The sequence below is a fragment of the Pinus tabuliformis genome, chromosome 6, assembly GCF_031772625.1.
Source record: "Pinus tabuliformis cultivar Carrire ecotype Pingquan chromosome 6, CPIR1, whole genome shotgun sequence".
Taxonomy (NCBI): domain Eukaryota; kingdom Viridiplantae; phylum Streptophyta; class Pinopsida; order Pinales; family Pinaceae; genus Pinus; species Pinus tabuliformis.
In genome coordinates, this window is record NC_142292.1 from 2,099,284,325 (window position 1) to 2,099,300,500 (window position 16,176).

The 16,176-nt window shown below is 40.2% G+C and overlaps 1 protein-coding gene across 2 annotated transcripts in view; it reads left to right on the forward strand.

The window, feature by feature from the left end:
- LOC149267637 (krueppel-like factor) overlaps nt 1-13,363 on the forward strand; it is a 105,753-nt gene extending 92,390 nt beyond the window's left edge. For both annotated transcript variants that reach the window (XM_089433767.1, XM_089433768.1), the window contains exon 2: nt 12,960-13,363. In XM_089433767.1, coding sequence (XP_089289893.1) covers nt 12,960-13,031 — 72 coding nt within the window. In that variant the 3' untranslated portion in view covers nt 13,032-13,363. The remainder of the gene's footprint in view (nt 1-12,959) is intronic.
- The last annotated feature ends 2,813 nt before the right edge of the window (nt 13,364-16,176 follow it).

Consider the following 16,176-nt stretch of genomic DNA (forward strand, 5'->3'; position numbering starts at 1 on the left):
AAGCTTATCAACGCGACGTGGGTGCACGACAAGGCGTTGCGACAAGCGTATAGCATGGAGCCTATGGCAGGCAAGCGCCTAAGCAAGGGCGCGCCCGCACAAGTGAAAGGTTGGATTAGTTAAGTGAAGGGATGTCTACCCATGAAAATAAAGAAGGTGCGACGGGTATAAATAAAGGGGGGAGGCATTTGACCAAGGTAGAAGCAAGTCGACCAAGCAAGGGCGGATCGCATAACAGATCGCACAAAGCCGAAGTCTATGATATCGCAGAAAACCAAAGAGGTTGCACATCAAAAGGACGCAACAAGGAAGGGTGCAGTGCAGGGCAAGGTGAGGCTTGCCCAACAAGCCTGCACGAATGGGATATTGTTGGTCTATGTTTTGGGTGAATATTTTGGGGTTTTTGGGCAGGTCGAGAGTGCAAGGCAAGACTGCACGATCTACTAAACTGGGTGGACGAGTTTGCTGGTTTGGGCCAGCTAGCCGCCATGCCATTGTATTTGTAAATTGTTGTTGTATATTATTTGAAACAATTAATAGAAGCAGGGAACTACTTTGGGGAGTTGCCCACTCCCATCGCATAATTGTGTTTATTGTTTATTTTGCAATATCGCATTTCTATCATGCTATTGTTGAATTGTATAATTGAAAGAAGTAATTGAATAAAGTTTATTTGCGCTACATAATTGAACGTCATGAACACTTGAATGATAAATTGGCTAAGCGTTGAAGTGTTAGGCGTAGTCCGAGTGAAAATAGTTTAACAAGAAAGAGTGAAATCTCGCCGGTGCAGCAACCACGATGATCTTAAGGCACCACAGCATGGGGCCGTGATAGTTGGTATCAGAGTTGCACCTTTACCTCCCTTCGCTGCTAATGGGTAGGCAAAGCCCAAGTCCGTGAGCCACCAATCAACATAATCTCATCGCAAAACGACATCACAATCGATTTGTTTCCCTTAAAAAAGTCCTACCCCAATATGATGTCAAAGTCATTCATCTCCATCACCGCGAAGTCTAAACAACCCTGCCAATCTACAATTCGAAACAGCACATCACTTGCCAATCCCGACACTCTAGCCTTCGAGTTCACTGCCTTGACCTCCACTTGCCTAGGGGTGATATGCAACCCAACTTCCTTCGCTAGACCTGTCTTCATAAAATTGTATGTTTCCCCCGTGTCCACCAATGCTTGGACGACATCAAGCTATGTGAAGGAGGTGATCATGTAGTAAATTTTGTGAAGGATGTCATCAACGATGTGCTCTGAAGGACCAATGTGAAGAGCTCACATCAAGAGTGAACCAGAAAATCACATCATTGGAAGAGCAGTGATCGTACTATAAGTCCAGATATGCTATCACAATTTCCTCATATCATATGAGGGGATGACATGGCTTTCTGCTTCATTGCTTGCATGTTGATTTGTTTCAAGTCTTGTCGTTGTTGTTCCTCAAGGAAATGTGTAGGTTACAACGCTTTCTTGTATTATATTATATATGAGCCTTGTGCTACTTATATTATCATCATAGAACATTGAGTTACATAAACATCTTTGTAAATGAAATATCATACCTAGGGGCACTTCTCAAATATACGACTTTCTTCACTGTTTGCATGTTGATTTGATTATAGTTCTGTCACTATTGTTTCTCAAGTGGATCTATTTTTAATCTTGATATCCTCAAGGGGATCTCATTTAAAACCTAATAACAAGTCATGGATGGATAAACCACAAAGCTTCAGCAATCAAGAGCTCTTGTTAGAGGAATACCTCCAAATTATTTATCCCAGGTGGCTTTTGCAGCCATAAAAGCTGTAGTGATTACAAGTTTCAGCATGGCATCTTGGCTGGCTACTAGACCTTTAGAGGATTGGTTGTTGCATATTGATTCAGGCCAAACGAAGAGAAAACAACTTTTATCAACTCACACATGCTTGGCATTAGTTGTTGGATTGCTGGGAAGAAACATCATGTGTTAAAATGTCAACCTTTGGTCCACAATTTCCTTTGATCATTTGGTCTAACAGAAGCATTTCCTCTACTTGTTTTCCACTCTTAGACCTGGCCTGCTCTCTGCCAAGATCCCCGTATGTTTTCTTTCAGTGTTCAGCACTTGCAAAGTCTTGAGTCTCGAATCTAGTCATCAGTTTGAATTCTGGCGGTGGTGAATCATTTTGTGCAAGAGTTCAACTACAAGCACATGAAGGATGACAATTTGAATGTAGTGCTCACAGATTCCTCCAAGCAGTTCTGTTTTGTTTCTCTGTATGCAGTTGTGTTTTTCTCCTTCCTTGGACCATTTTCTTTGCATCATCCTTCAATTAGCATGCATAACCAGTCAGCAAACTTGTTGAGTAAGGCTATCAGCATTTAACAGTGATTTTTATGAGTATACTGTCCTCATGTTTGAGTGTTAATGAAGGCATCATTTGAGTGAAATTGAGATAGTGCAATATCATGTTTAACTAGCTAAGCTATTTAATAAACTCTCCGCAGTATGATCTAAGGTATTGTTGTCATAAAGTTGTTAAACCTTGCTGCTCCTACTCTTCACGATCATGCCATCATTCATCATTTTTTCTGCGCTTTGAAGAACATGCCCAGAGGCCAAATGACTCTCCCACTAGGAAACCTTGCCAGTCTGCAAACACAATAGTGTACTGCACTCGGTCATTAAAGAAACCCTCCAAAATTCAGTGGTGAATGGTACATTCATGTACTTAGCCTGAGAAATGTGAGGGCTTATCTATAGAAATCGGAGAAAAGACTATATTAGGCTTGAAGAAGCGATCACATGTGGTAGCCAATGACGACAAAGCATTTGTTGCTCGAGAAAACGTTGCTAAAGCTATAGTTGTAGTAGTACGGGTACCCTTCCATGTTGTTGTTTTCCTGTGATATTAATGTTAGAATGTGGCTATGTTCAATGAGCACGATGCCTTTTTTATCAGTGAAGAAAGAGGATTTGTTATGCTACTAGTGCGATTTTTGGCCATCTTGTAGAACGTTTGGTGCAAGGTGGCAGCATTCAACGATGTCATTGTCTAGTTAGTGTGGTGTTGCACCTTCAGGAATAACCAAAGCTCTCACTTGTGTTATGGTTATTTTGTCTAATTGGGTGCGCCAACCCCCTAAAACGGGTGCGTGGAACCCCAAAATTGGTAACGTTATGGTCAATTTTTTTACTGATTTTGTTGTAATTTTTTTCAAGCTCAGAGCTTTTGTTAAAATTGGCAACTAGGGCCAAACTCCATGTGGGTCACCTTATTTATGGCTGTTGATAGTTTTCCTAGATTCCTCTCATCAAGAGGTGTAGGATTGATCTAAAGATCATCCGATTCCGATAAGTATTTATGAAGATATGAATTTATTTTTATTATAGACAAATTGTCAAGGTTGGGCGACAAACTTATGTAGGCTCAGAAGCCCAACAATCATGTCTATTCAACCTCAACGTTTTGCATATAAATACAAGGAGCATTCTCCTCATTTGGACACTTCACTCACACACATCTCTCTCTCTCTCACACGTGTGGCTAAAAGGAAGACGTCCTAGAGCAAAGAAGATGCAGAAAAAGGACAGCAGGTCATCTTTGACCAGTGTTGACCAGCGATGACCTTCCAGAAGTGTGGATTGGGTGTGGTTGCCTCTCCTAGGCAGGCTTCAATTTTTGGCACGAAAATTGAGGTGATCTGACCTCTGGTTTGACCGGTATTGACTGCCCTAGTTTAGGGCTGCAGTTGACTTCAGAAATCTGCACATTGACTGAACTTTTGGGGCTGTTCTAGGGTTGTTTCTTCACGCTGTTTGAGGACAAGTTGACCAGAAACTGACCAAGTATTTTAGAGGTCAATTTCAACTAGTTTGACCAAGTTTGACTTTGCTGATTTGGGGTTTGCTGTTGCTGATATAAAATTACAGAATTCAGATTTTGTATTATTTCTCTCTGCTGAACTATTGAAGATAAAAGAAGATTTGATCAAAGGGTTTCCCCAAATTGGGGTTTGTCCCTGGCTAGCCGCCACATCTTGTGTCTTTTGTCTTGGCTTGTTTTCGGTTGATCATTTAATGTTCTATTTGCAATTTACTTAAATGTATATGTGATTTCCAATATGTGGCTAATAAGAAGAAAAATAAGTAAATTGCTCTAAGCATAGAACATACCATAATTTGACATGGTATCAGAGCTGAGGTGAAGACAAAGCCCAAGCAAGAGTAAGAGCAATCATTGAAGAGAAAGATTGGCAAACAGTCTTAAAACATGGGGTCCTCAACACACTTCCCTGTTGAAGACAAACTCCGTGAGAAGTCTGACTACCACAGATGGAAGATGTCTCTCGATCTAACATTAGAGGAGCAGGAAGTATTGGACCATGTGAGAGGCGGAATTGTTGAACCTCCATCAAATGCATCCGCTGCTGCTAGGAACAAATGGACCAAGGGAGAAGTCAAAGCAAGGACTCTTGGAGGACTACCATCTGAATGGTATATATTTAGGACTACTCTTCTCAACAATAATGTAATTCCTGGATTTGAGATATTAATGGCGAGATGCATTCAAGAAGAAACAAGGATGGAAGAGCAAGAAATGCCCATACTTAAAGGTCATCCCACTGCCTTTTCTTCTCATGCTAAAAGAAGAAACAATTACGGGGCTAAATTCAAAGGAAAGGTTGGACCAAAGGGTGGAAGAAAAGGATGATGTTACAATTGCAACAACACAGGTCACTATGCAAGGGAGTGCCCTGATAAAAGGGACTCTCACTAGGACGATGATCAAAATCCCTCTCAAGGCAATCAAAGGAATGGCAAGTCAAATGGCAAAGGCAAAAGAAGTGTCGGAAATCAAGGGAAGAGGACAATCATTCAAGAAGGCAAGAAATTCCAAGTATGAATCTAACACCGTTAACAATAAGCAAGATGAATATTATCTACCAGCAGCTCTATCTACCTCTGCTTCCCCAGACTCGCTGGGAAATTGGCTTATTGATAGTGGGGCCTCAAGGCACGTCACTGGTTGCAAAGAAGCTGTCTATAATCTGATAGAGAAGGAAACCAACCTGGAAATTGTTCTTGGAGATAATTCAAAATATCCCGTGAAAGGCGTAGGAAATGTCACTCTTCAATTGAATCAGGGTAATACAATCCACTTACAAGATGTATTATATGTACCTGATCTCAAAAAAGAACTTGGTGTCCATTTCGGCTATGGAAGACAAAGGCTCCAAGGTGGCCTTCAGCGATGGCAAGGTACGTGTATGGAAAAAGAATATTAAAGATGCCTTCACTCTTGGCCTTCAAGTTGATTCATTATATCAGGTTAGAGGAAGTCCGCTAGGTGTCATGTCTTGTGACACATCTCTTCAATCCGAACTATGGCATCAAAGGTTTGCTCACCTTCATTATAAAGCTTTACCCGATGTGAGACAAATGGTGACAAGGATGCCCGAATTCCGAGTAGAACAAGGTGTATGACCTGGATGTGCTGAAGGAAAGCTCTAAAGGGGACCATTCCCCTCAAGCCAAAGCAAGACCTCCGATATATTGCAATTGGTTCACTCAGACATATTTGGTATGATGCCTGTGAACTCCTTGGGAGGATATTCATATTACCTCACTTTTATAGATGATTATTCTCGCAAGACTTGGATATACTTCTTGAAAAAGAAGGATGAAGTGCTCTCCTGGTTTCGACACTTCAAAGCCTTGATCGAGAATCAAACCGAGAAGAAGATCAAGACCTTAAGGACTGATAATGGGACTGAATATGAATCCAATGAGTTTCATGACTTTTGCAATGAGGCTGGCATCAAGAGGGACACTACTACATATACTCCTGAGCAGAATGGTGTGGCGGAAAGGAAGAACCGTATGATTGTGGAAGTTGTCCGTGCTATGCTCCATGATGAAAGACTTCCGAAGTTTTTATGGGCCGAAGCTACAAACATCGTCGTATATGTACAAAACCGATGCCCTCATCAAGCATTGCGTTCCTAGACTCCCGAAGAGATGTTCACCGGTAAGAAACCTGACGTATCTCATTTTAGAATTTTTGGAAGCCCTGTATATTTTCATGTGCCGAAGGAGAAAAGGAATAAATTGGGTGCATCTGGAAAGAAAGGAATCTTCGTGGGCTATAGCGAAAATACTAAGGGCTATAGAATCTATGTGGCTGGTCAAAGAGAAGTCGAGATTAGCCATGATGTCACTTTTGACGAAGATATGGCTCTTAGAAAAGTAGACAATCTTCCTACTCTAAGAGGATCTAAAGAAGCTAACACCAGGGAACCGAAGGAAAAGGAAGATGAGGTGATGCCTGATGTGGAAGAAACTATGGATCCTATTGATCCTCCTCCGCAAGAGCCTTCCTCTTCTAGGAAGAGGCCTTCATGGCTTAGGGGAACACTTGATGTTGAAGGGCACATTGCACCCCGAGGAACCTTCCGTGAAAGTAAGAAGCCGAACAGGTATCAGGGATACCTGACCATCATGAGCACGATCATCCAAAATGAGCCTTCCTCATTCACAGATGCCGTCAAGCATCAAGTATGGAAGGATGCTATAACCGAGGAATATGAGTCCATTATGAAAAACGATGTCTGGGATGTGGTTCCCAGACACCAGGACAAAGTCGTTGTCACTTCAAAATGGCTTTACAAGATAAAGCATGCAGTTGATGGAAGTGCGTAAAAGTATAAGGCTTGTTTTGTCGCTCGTGGCTTCTCCCAAAAGGAGGGTATAGACTATGACGAGATATTTGCACTTGTTGCCCGATATACCACCATCCGCTCAATCATAGCCCTTGCTACTTCGCAAGGATGGAACCTACATCAAATGGATGTCAAGACTGTGTTCTTACATGGTTCGATCAAAGAGGAGGTCTATGTGGAGCAACCCGAAGGATTTGAAATCTATGATCGAGAATCTCATGTGTGCAGGTTGAATAAGGCCCTCTATGGGCTAAAGCAAGCACCCCGAGCATGGTATGAGAGAATCGATAGCTACTTGATGAAGCTGGGATTCACTAGAAGTGAAGCCGACCCTAACCTTTACTTTAAGGTTATAGATGACAAGCCTCTCATACTGGTGCTTTATGTTGACGACCTCTTTCTAACAGGTGCAGACCCTCTCATTCACGAATGTAAGAGGGAGTTGGCTTTTGAGTTCGAGATGAAAGACCTAGGACTCATGCACTATTTCTTAGGACTGGAAGTCTGGCAGAAACCAGGGGAGATTTTCCTATCTCAAGGAAAATATGTGGTGAAGATATTGGAAAGATTCAGCATGGTGGACTGCAAGCCCGTAACTACCCCGATGGAGCTTGACTTCAAGAAGTTAAGCGGTAGTGTTGCCGGACCTGTTTTACGAAATGCTACTGAGTATTGTCAACTCGTTGGAGCATTAATGTTCTTGGTGAACTCCCGTCTAGATATATGCTTTGCAGTCAACACTTTGAGTCAACATATGGTTGAGCCTCACCACTCACATTGGATTGGTGCCAAGAATCTGCTGAGATATCTTTGTGGCACAATCACTCATGGGTTGAGATACAGTGCCGGAGATGTGAGACTACTTGGGTATACTGATGTTGATTGGGCAGGCAGTGTGGTGGACCGAAAGAGCACTTACGGGTGTTGTTTCTTTGTGGGATCTGCCTCGATATCCTAGATGAGCAGGAAGCAAAAGTCGGTGGCTTTGACCACCGTCGAGGCAGAGTACATTGCTGCTAGCATGGCCTCTTGTGAGGCAGTCTGGTTGCGAAAGCTCTTCAGTGAGCTGTTTGGATTTACATTGGATACCACTGTGATTCTATGTGACAACCAGAGCAGGATTCGTTTATCAAAAAATCATGTATTTCATGATCGCTCCAAGCATATCGATATCAGGTACCACTATATTCGAGATATGGTGCAGCGAGGAGCAATAAGGCTCCAACATATCGGTACAGATGAACAGGTCGCCGACATTCTGACAAAGCTCCTAGGAAAGGTCAAATTCCTTACTTTCCGAGAACGACTTGGTGTCGTTCAGAGACCCTCTTATGAGGGTCTAGTGTGATGTATTGAGCTCTGGGAGCTCCAGGGGGCGTGGGGTACTTCTTGGAGTGACATGTGACCACAGGGCGACTCACCATCCCCTGGTGGTGCACTATGCACAGGGTAAAAGGTTCAACCTTCCCCTGTGACACCCCATGGCGATTGTGGAACAGGATTATTAGTTCTCCTGTGGGCCAGGATTATTCATTCTCCGTGGCAACTATGGAACAGGATGATTAGTTCTCCGTGGCATTCACTGGACAGGATGATTCGTTCTCCTGTGGACAGGATGATTAGTTCTCCTGTCGAGGCATCCTACCCATGCAGTCTGGGACTCATGGGAAGTACCTCTCATTTGATCAATGAGAAGGGAAATGAGGATAGGGACCATAGTAGTTCTATTGATAGACGCATCATTGTATCTACCGTACTCCCTATGTTAGGATGACCTCCATTGATCTGGGATCAGTGAGAGTGGTACACACTCTGAGACTGAATTCGGGTCCATGGAGGATGGTATGATACATCCTCGATCATTTTTTCTTCTTCATAGTTTAGAGCAAAGCAGAGCAGAACAGAGTGGGGTCAAGCTGTACAGGACAGTGCATTTGATGGATGGATAGCAGTGACGGTCCGACAGATTGCAGATGAAGTTCTCCCTAGTTGAGAGGGAGTGTTAAAATTGGCAACTAGGGCCAAAATCCATGTGGGTCACCTTATTTATGGCTGCTGATATTTTTCCTAGATTCCTCTCGTCGGGAGGTGTAGAATTGATCTAAAGATCATCCAATTCCGATAAGTATTTATGAAGATATGAATTTATTTTGATTATGGACAAATTGTCAAGGTCGGCCAGCAAACTTATGTAGGCTCAGAAGCCCAACAGTCATGTCTATTCAACCTCAACGTTTTGCATATAAATACAAGGAGCATTCTCCTCATTTGGACACTTCACTCACACACCTCTCTCTCTCCTGCGCAGAAAAGAGTCTCTCTCTCTCTCACACGTGTGGCTAAAAGGAAGACGTCCTAAGGCAAAGAAGACGCAGAAAAAGGACAGCAAGTCATCTTTGACCAGCATTGACCTTCCAGAAGTGCGGATTGGGTGTGGTTGTCTCTCCTAGGCAGGCCGCAATTTTTGGCACGAAAAACGAGGTGATCTGACCTCTGGTTTGACCAGTATTGACTGCCCTAGTTTAGGGCTGTAGTTGACTTAAGACATCTGCACATTGACTGAACTTTTGGGGCTGTTCTAGGGCTGTTTCTTCAGGCTGTTTGAAGACAAGTTGACCAGAAATTGACCAAGTATTTTAGAGGTCAATTTCAGCTAGTTTGACCAAGTTTGACTTTGCTGATTTAGGGTTTGTTGTTGCTAATATAAAATTACAGAATTCAGATTTTGTACTATTTCTCTCTATTGAACTATTGAAGATAAAAGAAGATTTGATCAAAGGGTTTCCCCAAATTGGGGTTTGTCCCTGGCTAACCGCCACATCTTGTGTCCCTTGCCTTGGTTTGTTTTCGATTGATCATTAAATGTTCTATCTGCACTTTACTTAATGTATATGTGATTGTAAATCTGTGGCTAATAAGAAGGAAAATAAGTAAATTGCTCTAAGCATAGAACATACCATAATTTAACAGCGTTTTTACTTCTCTTTCTGCAGTTTCAACCTAGAGATGGCCACTGTAGATTCATTGTGTAGGCCGAATGTCATTATTATTGTAGCTATGTTAAGGTCATTACTATTGTAGCTATGTCGCTGGAGAGCATGCTAACTGAAGATCTAAGTGATGTTGATGAGATGGATTGAGGAAGCCATTGTTCACTATTTTGAAATTTCCTAGTTCATGTTTGGAGATGTCTTACAGCAAATTTTGAATGTAGTATGACAATGGACATATATCATGATTCTTATTAATGTGTAAACTCCAATTTGCACTTGATATCAAACTAGAAATTTTGAAATTTCAATGTGAATGTTGAATGTTCAATGATGTGCATGTTTAAATCTTTAAAGTTTAAATCATGAATATTTTATTTTTCTTGTTTAAAGTTGGAAAATATACAAATCCATATATATTATAATTTATAAAATAATACATATATATATATATAGATATATCCCCAACGAACCCATGTGCCCTGTTTCAAAAAGTGACATAAGTGTCCCCGTCCCCGTCCCTGTTCCCAAACCCATGTTTCCTGGGAACATAGATAATTAACTTCTTATAAGCAAACTCTATATTGCGTTGAAGACAATTCAATGATTGAATCAATTGGGACTTTGTTCTTTCACAACCTTCTCTGTGCGCTTGAGACTCCTCACTAGTAAACCTCCAAGGACTTCGCCTAATGATATCCGTGTGAAGAAGGAGAATATGCAGCAAGCCAGTGTTTCTTTTATTGTGAGAGTGAATCCTCTATAATAGAGTTTAAGCAGCTAGTTATAGCCATAGTGCAATATCGAAAAAGTGACCCATCCTTCAACATCCAATCAAATGATTGGGTTGACTTTATCCAAACTATAACCCATTTTACATTGAGGAGCAAATCATTGAATCTACTGCCTCCTCAAGTCTCAGATAGTACAGTATAGTGCAGCGTTGTCTTGTACAGTGTAATACTTCCAGTGATGTTAAAGCAACAGAAGGAAAGTTGGTTGGGCCTATGATCAAGAGTGGATTAACTATTGCTATCTCAAAACATAAGTAAGATAGGGACTATTATATACCTTGTTTGAAGCATTCATTATAGCTGGAAGATTGTTTTTGCTCAGCAAAATCAATAGCATATACCTAGCTAATTCTCTTCTTCTTGATGTGCTGAGGTAGTTGTATTTTCCTCATTTACCGAGCTTGAGAAAATGGCCAGACTTGATGGATTATTAGAGTTACTGAACACTCTAATACTCTTTGCTGTTGATGACACAGTGAAAATCAGCACGGCCTCTCTTACTGATACTCAAATCTGTCTATAACATGCACAAGACAAAATTGAGTTTCTGAAGCTTGAATCTCAACTCTAGTGAGATGAACTGAATCAAGGGAATCAGCATTCTGAACTGGTTTTTTCAAAACAATTCGTTGTTTGAGATTGATTCCCACCAGCAGCCAACACTGGATCAGATCAATGATGCCATTCCAGGAGCATATTCACATGAAGGTGCAGAGGTTCTACTTGCACTTCCCATTACTCAAGTCCATCATGAGGCCTTGGGAAGAAGTTATCAGCAACAAGGACAAAACTGGTCTCAGATATGAAAAGGGAGTGACCTTTCCCACTCCACACTACTCCAAACCAATCCAGTTTCAAATGTCAACATTCTGATCGGGTTGGCCATGTGAAAGATCAGTATTTTGATCTTCACCCTTGTGAGCATTGTGGAAAACATACTCATTATTTAAACAGATGTTCCAGACACAAGACTCCTACTCGAGCAAAGATTCACCTTGGACGGATCGCATCTTGGCAATGGTCTTCAATGGCCAAAAAGATATATCAGTATTCATTCTCGAGTATTGACGCGTCTTGCAATAGAGATATCTTCATCTTCTCACCTTGTATGTAATAGGGGGGGAATTGATGGTCAGCTACTAGCTTCAAAGATATATCAAGTGAGCATGAGCAACAGCGTAAACCAAAGCCAGCTACCAGAGCCTGGAGCCAGAGTCAGCCCATGCCAAAGTCAGAGTTGTAGCCAATGATAGATTCATGCTCCATGATTATGATTTGGTTGGTGGCCAGCCTTAAACCACTACTGAAAAAAGACTTTGGTTTGGTTTGTACTACTCACTTCATCAGTTTGTGGTCATCTTTAAACCATCATCAAGGAGCAGTTCACTTCGTAGATGACTTTAGCTTCTAGCCAAACTCAGAATTGTTCCAGGAACTACTTTGAGCCAAGTTCCAAAGTTGGCAGTTAGCCTTAAACCACCACAGGTATAAACTTTGGGTTCTGCTACCTCATTTGGTTTGTGGTCTTCCTTAAACCACCATTTCAGAGAGCACATCCAGTCATTTGCTGCCATGAACTTTTGTATTTCAGCTCTCTTCCTGGACTCATATACACCCTTTCAGATTAAGGGGGGGGGGGTGTTGGAAGCATAATCCTCTTAGGTTATGCAAACTTGGCTCATTCACTTGAATGGAAGGCAAAAAGTCTCAAGTGAAGGCCAACCGTCATAAAAGTCCAAGAGACCCCTTGGAAGATGAAAATCAAGGGTCAATCAAAAATGTATTCATATGTACAGCTTGTGAATAATATGCATCACACATTTATCCAAATTTGCCTATTACTTTTGTGTCTGTTCAGCAGATCATTGGTGGATATTCAATGAAATTTCATTTTATTTCAAGTAGCTCCATCTGCAAAATTGTATTAGTGCATGCAAGTTCCTTCAATGCCTATTTGCAAACGCAATACCTGCAGAATGATTGAAACATGATCCTACCCAGGTAAGTTCCAGGATTCCTCCTGTATGCCTCATCAAATATAAACACCAAAGCCCTTCTAGGATATCATCCACACTTGGACCGGGAACTCTTTGCTGTGGACGCTAATTTTTTGGCTTCTAGTGAAAGAAATGCAACAATGCCAGATTGGAAAATATCTTGAACTCCAAAGCCTCTAACTGACTAGAAAGCACTGAACGAATGCATTGCCTGGGATTCATATTGTACTTTAAGTACCGTCTGCTAGAATGAATAAATACGTTTTGTCTGGATGCCTTATATCATTAATACTATGGCTATTTTAAGAATGTTTTCTCAAGTCATTACTCTCTATATAGTAAATTCCCATTGCCTATATTAATGTCATAGTGAACTACAGAGCTAAAAATAAAATTTGTCCATATTGCTCTCACTAGTTTACAGACTTATATGCACTACTAATAAATGCTTTTTTGTATGGCAGAGGATGGAGGGACCCTTTGGGATTTGTCCAGTAACAAAAGTTCTGTTAAATAATTTTGCAAGACCATTTTAAATTTCTGCAGCAAACTTGTTCGGCGCAGGGGATTTCCATTGTAAATTTATCTGTTTAAATTTTTTCACATATAAAATCCTCCTTTATTCCCTAGTGGATATCAAAATTTCCTTCTGTGTTCACTGATAAAGATGTTAAGTGGTCCCTGGAAAACAAAGGATCATACCTTATAACATGGTTATTGGGTGACTTTAGCTGAACAAATTCTATATAGACTGGCTTTTGTAAAAGAGGATCTAGACATTTAGGGCAGGCTACAAAAATCACATCTTTTAGTCTTTAATTGATGCATGGAATAAGTGCATAAATAGATGCTTGTACTTTTGTATTCAGTCGCATTCTAAAATGGAAAAATTGCTTCACAAAGTAGGAAAAGTTAAAATAACTTTACAATAAAAGTCAGTGGCATGGAGGCACACCTCTGGCATCATTACAAATCACACTCCATTACAAGGAGAAATGCAAACAGATTTAAAACTTCATTTCCAGAAACCGACAGCAGAGAGCTACAAGCATACACAACCTAGAAGAGATAGCCAAGCACGGCCCTAAGCACATTTATCCACAATTCCGTTATCTTTTGCTTTGATATTTATTTTCTTTGAAAGATGATTTGTATTTGTAAGTTGTATCGAAATTAAGATGTCAAGTTTTCGACAACTGAATCTAATAAAAATTGATGTGTAAATAGAGGAACCAAATAGTATTTCATACTTGTGACCATGTTATTTTTGTTAAAGTCAATTTATTACCAAGGATACTTATACTGTATGCAGAGATGGTTGATCACATGGACTCAAGCCGTTAATGGGTGGCATTTATCTGCTAGTGTTACAAATTGACCCTGCTGTGCCACACATTTCAGCTCAGCATCAACAGCAGACTGTATTTAAGGTCGGGGCATTAAGGTTTCTATCACTTAGTGAGCTTGCCTTCCCATGTTCATCCTAAAGAATATAATCATTTATTTCCTAATAAAAAGAAAATTCTATAAAATTTTACACACAATGGTAAAAATTTCAAAGATGCAGAACCAAGGTTCTGCTCTTTGACTGGAGTCCAAAAACTTTAAAGAACTCGTAATTTATTATAAACATGGAAATACGAGATGCTATACGTTCCAGGGTACAAAAACTGACTTGGCCACTAGATAAGAAGTGGACTTATTGCTCTTTCTTCCTGCTAATTTGGTCATCAGAATCTTTCAAACATGATTCATCCTTCCCTGCCACAATGTGCAGTGGGGATGACGTTAGGATTCTGCTGGATATATTATTTCCAGCACTTGTTCCGAAAAGGGCTCTCATTCCTTTGCTCTAATATGGTCTTTTGATAATCAAGATTAATTCTAAAATCAGCCACAGGGCACATCATATATTGAAGGAGTGCCCTTTTGGTCTTTGGCCTACAAATTCTCCGCTTCGGTTACTCTCTCCTAAGCTAACCAATGTTGTTTTCATCTTGCTTTTTTAACTCTCTTGCACTGGGATAAATATTTTTCAAAGCCCTGGAATCCTTGGGGTCATCCATTGTTTCAAGTTTACGGTACATGGGAACGTGTATCCAGTACCTGTGGAGAGATCCCCTCAAATTTCAGTGGACTGTAGGGTATGACAGGGGTCAGGACATAGGGGATCCTGCCCAAATAAAGAAAAATACAATATTTATAAACTGTAAAAACTAGTAGTAATTATGAAAGTTTTATAAACCTTAAAGTAACAAAATCCAGTGCTGTCACTACGTTTGGTTACAGGGAAGGTAGAAATGAAACATAGAATGCCTCTCCAATGCATTCAGTATCTAATTAAACGGAAAAGTGATGCAGATTCTCTACTGTTATGGTTTTTCAGCTACCAAGCTCCGTTCCACTGCCGAGCATTAGCAATTGCTTTTAAAATGATCATCCTGTTTATATCTATGGTTTTTTCTAGGGTATCAAGTTTGTATGAAGGTTGGTGGGATCCACTAGATATGAGTGGAAAAAGATTAGGTTATTTTTGAAGAATTTCCTTCATGAAAAATACTCATCTATTTTCGCTATCCCCCGATAGACAAGGTAGATATCGATGTACTCAAGTACGGGAGACACCAAAAATTGGAACGAATAGGTAGCATGCAATATGACCTAACGTTCTCTAGTACACGTTCCCGTGGTGTGGATATATTTGCTTCGATAACTATGTTAATCCCATTTTCATCATTCTCCTTTATCCAAATTCATTTTTTCTTTTTCCATCATACTTTTATCAACCTGTGCCCTTTTTGCATCATACTTTTATAAACCTGTGCCTTTTTTTCCAGTAAACCTTGGCTTTCCTATTATGGATTTCTTTTGAAGACTAGTTATCTCTTTCCTTGATTTGCAAACTGTCGTGGATATTATACTAGGCAGTTTGTCACAACAAATCTAATAAAATCATATTTAAAATCTGAAATATGTATTATGGGGGTTATTTTCTCCTTAGACTTTTGGATTTATTAAGTTATTGTTTTCTTGCATGTACTATGTAAAATGTGGAAAATAGAGAGTAGGCAAAAATGCGATCACTCAACCATGATAACATAAGATATGATTTGAGAAACCATTACAGGAGAAAACTCAGTTGTAAGGTGAGATTGTTTTTCTTTCTTTTTCTAAAAATGGAAATAGATGCAAGTACAAAGGAGTGAGACTTTTGGTCTTGTTAGCACTAAATTTTATGCCCCTGAATCTGATATAAACTTTTAAAATCATCTGCAAAAATCAGTGAACATATGGGAAAATCTACCCTATGTGTCAATAGAAAATCCTCCTCTGTATGTGTTGGTGCTTGCCAACCTTGGGAGGTGTCCCTAATGATTGTACATGTTCTAACCTGTAAATATGCAATAGAAGACTCACAAAATAGCTAGATAAAGGTTGTTTGATCAGCAAAATATTGGCAAACAATCATGTGAAAATTCATAAATTAAATACGTGGAATAGCTCCACAAATCAACCTCTAATATGGAAAGATAAAGTAAGAAAGAAAGTGTATCTAAGTGGCAATTGCCCAAATAAATAGCTAAGAACTCTTAATAATTTATGCAAGATAACATTGAATCAAAACAAACCAAAGTGAGTGGATCAAAACTGAGTTTTATTCCGCAATTGCCAAAAGGTGTA